Raw genomic sequence first — 4,691 nt, forward strand, 5'->3', positions numbered from 1 at the left:
GCAGAGAGTCAGGCTCTAGAAGCAATGATATTGGTTTAAAAACCCTACGCTTTAAAAAATGCACACCCCTTTTTCATTGCCTTGGAGTTTGAGACATTCAGGGGTCACGTTTTCAAGCCTTTCTATTCAACCATAAGAGACAAAAAATTACTTAAAAAATCAGGAGTCATGGTAGAAGTGATATCTTTTATTAAACCAACTAGATTTTTGCAAAAAAAAAATCTTTAATTGCAAGTTTTTTGTAAAAATCTAGTTGGTCTAATAAAAGACATCATCTCTACCACGAGTCCTGATTCCTTTTGCCACCAGACCAATACAGCTACAACCTGGGTACCTTAAAAAAATATGAAATCTGGGATTGTCTTGCAATCACCTGACCCCAGAAACTGGGGCTTTTAAAACCATAAAAGTGGTCTTCGTGAGGAGGGAAAAGGAAGCAGACAAATCATGCTAAGGGAGTTGCACTTCTATTTCTCACATTATCTATCATCATTATTCACTGTCTTATGTTTGCTCATGCACATATGTTAGCATCTTTCCTAGCCAAAGAATGGCAATCTTTTTTTTTTTAAAAAAGGGTGAAAATACTGACTTTCAGGACAATCCAGCTTCTTTTCGTGCAACATTTACCTACAATAAGAAGATGAATATCAGGGGTTTTCTTCAGCTATGGCTGTTTGAAACTGTTATCACGAAACCTGAAGACAGGAGAGCTTAGTTGGGAGTTTTTCCCTGCAACTGGGCTCAAGTTTGAATTTGGCCCCAGGTCTGTGTGTTAAAAATGCTCTCCCTCTCTCTCAGGTGGATGGAGTGAGTGCTATCCCCCCTGCCCGTCCTCACGAGGGAATCCAGATATTCCAGAGAGCAACAAGAATTTATATGCAGACAGATTTTGGCTTATCCATTAGCTATGATGGCTCTGAAAACTTAGGTAAGTGTGATCAAGAGAACCTACGGTAGCATTTATTTAATTTTATCCTTCCCATGACACCTTGTGTCCCAGAGGAGATTTCCACCCAAAACGAGACTAGAATCTTGTATCCTCTGAGCCCGTGACTCTCCTTTGCAACACGATGTCCCAGAAAACAGGGGACAGGCTGTTTCCCAAGAACTAGACAACCAGCAAAAGTGGTGCTTTTTTATCTGAGTACCTTTGTGTTTCATAAGTTTAGGGAAAATGGGGCTTGGATTGTTCCTGGTTCTATTCATGCAAAGCCAAACTTCAGCTAATGCTAAAGTAAAATCGCCCACAGTGGCTCATGGGGGTGATGGGATGAGGGTCAGACCTGTCCCTTGGTGGTTCTCCACTACCCCAGCAATGGCTGCTGCACCCTGAACCCTGGGATTGCAGGGCAGGTCCTTCTCCAACTTATCTCCGGATATATCTTAGCATTAGAGCCATGGGCCTGGTTCTCTTGCTTAAACCCAGTTTATTTCAGTGTAGACTCCACTGGCACAAGGAAGATCACTCCTTAGCTACCAGGTCTGAGAGCCACTCATGGGAGTAGAGGGGAAGGGTCCTTGTACCCACCGCCACAGCCCTGCAGGAAGGGAAGGCCTGTTTGATAGGACACCAGTGCTATTCAGTAGACTTTCCCCTGTGGGGTGAGGGATCCCTGCCAGCATCCCCTGCCTGCGGTCCGATCCTAGCACAGAGATGCCTACCCTTCCCGTCCTTCCCTCCTGTGCACTTGCTGGCGCTGGCTCCTGGTATCAGCGTCTCCTTCTGAAATCCCCCAGACATCACCCTGGCCAACACCTACAAGAAAAAAGTCGAAGGCCTGTGCGGTAATTTTGATAACAAGTACAGGAACGACTTCACCAAGCCTGACGGTTCCCGCGTGAGGAACGTGAATGTGTTTGGGGAGAGCTGGAAGGTCCCCGTCGAGAGATCGGCCCATCGGCTCAGGTACACCCTATATATGCACCGGGCCAAGGCTGGCTGCTTAATGAGGCCCTAATAACCTCCAGAGAGGCTGCTGGCACCCTCTTCCGCCTGATCTGTCTTCTTCCTTTCTGGGGTCATTCATGTATTTTTCTAGCTTGTGTGAGGAGGTGGCAGTGCCCCTGCAGCACCCCGGGTCAATGCCGCATCAGGGAGTTGCACCATGTCGGACTGGAGGGTGGGTGGGAATGGGGGTCTGGCCTGTTTCAAGTGAGGCTCATGGACCCTGGCACAGGGAGGGATCATTTACCTCCCTGCCTGCTGGGCTGGATGACGTGAGGAAGGCAGGGGCTGATCCAACATCCCCCTGCTTTTGGGAGGCAAGGGCAGCTTCCAAATGCAGCGAGGCTCCTCATGCTTCTGCTTCTGCCCTGACTCCCTGTGCCGCCTCGCTTCCCCGGCTCCGCTCCTCTTCCAGCCAGGACGTGGCGGGTCAAGGCAGTGAGATGTCCCCTTAAATCTGGCATTGCACCCCATCACTAAGAGTGCATTAGGGTGGGTACTGCACCGAGCAAACTGATGGGCGGTCAATGGCTTTCTGTTCCAGGCGAGATGCAGATGACGAGTCTGACACTGACGAGCTGGAAACCGGGCTCCTCAGCGAGTGCTCGGAAAGCCAGCTGGTCCATGTCAACAGCACTTCCAACTGCCGGGTCCTGGTGGATCCAGACGGCCCCTTCCAAGAGTGTCACTCCAATGTCTCAGCAGACTCCTTCCTGCAGTAAGTCCCCGGGATCGACAAAGGCCTTTCCCCCAGCTCTTCTTACAAGGTGTTTCTAGAGGCTCCACAGTCAGGTGCATCCACAAACAGCACAGCCATAGACAATGAGGGCTGGAAGGGCCCTCAGGAGGTCACATCTAGTGCAACCCCCTGCTCAAAGCAGGACCAGCCCCAGCTTCATCAACCCAGGGCTTGGAAACTTCCAAGGAAGCACCTGGTGCTGAGCCTGGTCACTCAGCTGGCATTGCACTGCCTCTCAGTGCAGTCTCCACCGTTCAGGGCATAACAGGGTAGCAAGGTCTCATGAGCAGCTGATCAGTAAACCAGAGGTATGGTTGAATGGTAATGGTGAGGATACAGGCTGATGTGGGAAGGATGCTTGCGTGCTGGCAGGGATCTAGGAAATTGGCTCTTAGCACAATGCAGTCCACGATGGAGCTCTGTCAGCCACCGGGAACAGAAATGCACGTGGCCGTGACAGGTACTCATGTCCTTGCTGCTCACATGGGTGCATGCAAATGCAAAGCCTGGGAGTAGCGGCTGCAGAACAAATTGACCCGATCCTCCCGGCGTCCCCAGGTTTGAATAGTCTTTCTTGCATTACTCAGTCAGAAATGTACTGGAAAGCCTTTGCAAGAGCCCCAGCACAGAATCAAGGGACAGCTGCTGGCAACACAGCGACAAATGTTTTGGGCATGAACGCTTTCTCGTGTTGCAGGAACTGCCTGTATGACATGTGCGTGGAGCCCGACAACAATGAGTTGCTGTGTCGGGACGTGGAGCAGTACGTGCTGATGTGTCAGGAGAGGGGCATCACTGTGCAGAACTGGAGGGAGCGGACGTCCTGTGGTGAGCACAAGACACACAAGTCAGGGTTTGCAGCTCAGAGAACCAAGGACCCCCACCCCGTCCTTCCCATAGGTCCCACTCTCTGCTTCCTCTTTATTGTGGCCCATTACAGTTTATCCAACTGAATTGTTTCCACACAAGAAGAGGCGGACCCCCTTCCCCCCCCTTCCCATTTTGATAGGCCTTGATCTCTCTTCTTTTGCTAATTGTGTGTCTGCTACACCCTTAGTGGCACACAACAGCCATAGAGCACCTTAATGTGCCCCATTCTTGCTGCTACTCTTTGGGCCCGAGTTATGTGCTGGCTTTCCTCATGGGGGTCCCGAGTCACAGAGGCCCTGAGTAAACCTGAACAGAAAATAGGGTCCCAGGAACCCAGTGCGCTGTGCTCCCCGCGTGCTGCAGCCTCCTGGTACAACGCACCTCTCCTGACTTCTATCCACAGCTCCACAGTGTCCCCCCAACAGCAAGTACAGCATATGCACGTCTGCCTGCCCCATTTCCTGCGGCAACCTGGAAGCTGCCTCGGAGTGCGACCTGCCCTGCGTCGAAGGCTGCGAGTGCCTGCCTGGATACATCCTCAGTGGCTTTGACTGTGTGCCCTACAAAGAGTGTGGCTGCACCTTCCTCAACCAGTACTACAAGGTGGGTGGGGACCGCTCCCCAACCAGCGTTTGGCACCAGTGGCCTCTCCAAATAATTCTTGCCAGTGCCTAATCTGTCCTGAATCATGCGTGGCTTCATGCTGGCCATTTGCTCCATGATGTTTTAGGGCTTGGAGAAAGGGAGGGGGATGGAGCAGGTCACAGCATGTTCCTGGGGTCCCTTCCTGCCTGTAGGAAGTGCCAGGAGCAGCACCATGGATGCAAGCACTTTGGGGGCCCATGCAACGGCACTGGAAAGTCTGGTCTCATCTGCCCCCTGAATAACTGCGCATGGAAGAAAGGACATCCTGGGCTTATAAATGTGTTAGGCACTGGTGACAGAGACCTGTCTTAGCACCTCACTGCGAGCCCAGTCCTGGCGGCTCTGAGCAGCACCAGTGGAGAGCTCACAGGCTCTGTGAGCATGCAAACGCAAACACGGCATGCCAAAATAAACAAGTTTAAAATTTTTAATGCTCATTAATGAGGATTAAATGCCATGGTGTGTACAAGTGCCCTCTGACATGGATGG

At 51.3% G+C, this 4,691-nt stretch overlaps 1 protein-coding gene across 1 annotated transcript in view; it reads left to right on the top strand.

The window, feature by feature from the left end:
* Nucleotides 1–768: 768 nt before the first annotated feature.
* Nucleotides 769–4,691, top strand: part of LOC109287776 (zonadhesin-like) — an 11,498-nt gene continuing 7,575 nt past the window's right edge. The window contains exons 1-5 of the mRNA XM_019503064.1: nt 769–931; nt 1,741–1,909; nt 2,493–2,666; nt 3,385–3,515; nt 3,961–4,160. Coding sequence (XP_019358609.1) covers nt 880–931; nt 1,741–1,909; nt 2,493–2,666; nt 3,385–3,515; nt 3,961–4,160 — 726 coding nt within the window. The 5' untranslated portion in view covers nt 769–879. The remainder of the gene's footprint in view (nt 932–1,740; nt 1,910–2,492; nt 2,667–3,384; nt 3,516–3,960; nt 4,161–4,691) is intronic.

The sequence above is a fragment of the Gavialis gangeticus genome, unplaced genomic scaffold, assembly GCF_001723915.1.
Source record: "Gavialis gangeticus isolate Ggan-Ray unplaced genomic scaffold, GavGan_comp1, whole genome shotgun sequence".
Classification (NCBI taxonomy): domain Eukaryota; kingdom Metazoa; phylum Chordata; order Crocodylia; family Gavialidae; genus Gavialis; species Gavialis gangeticus.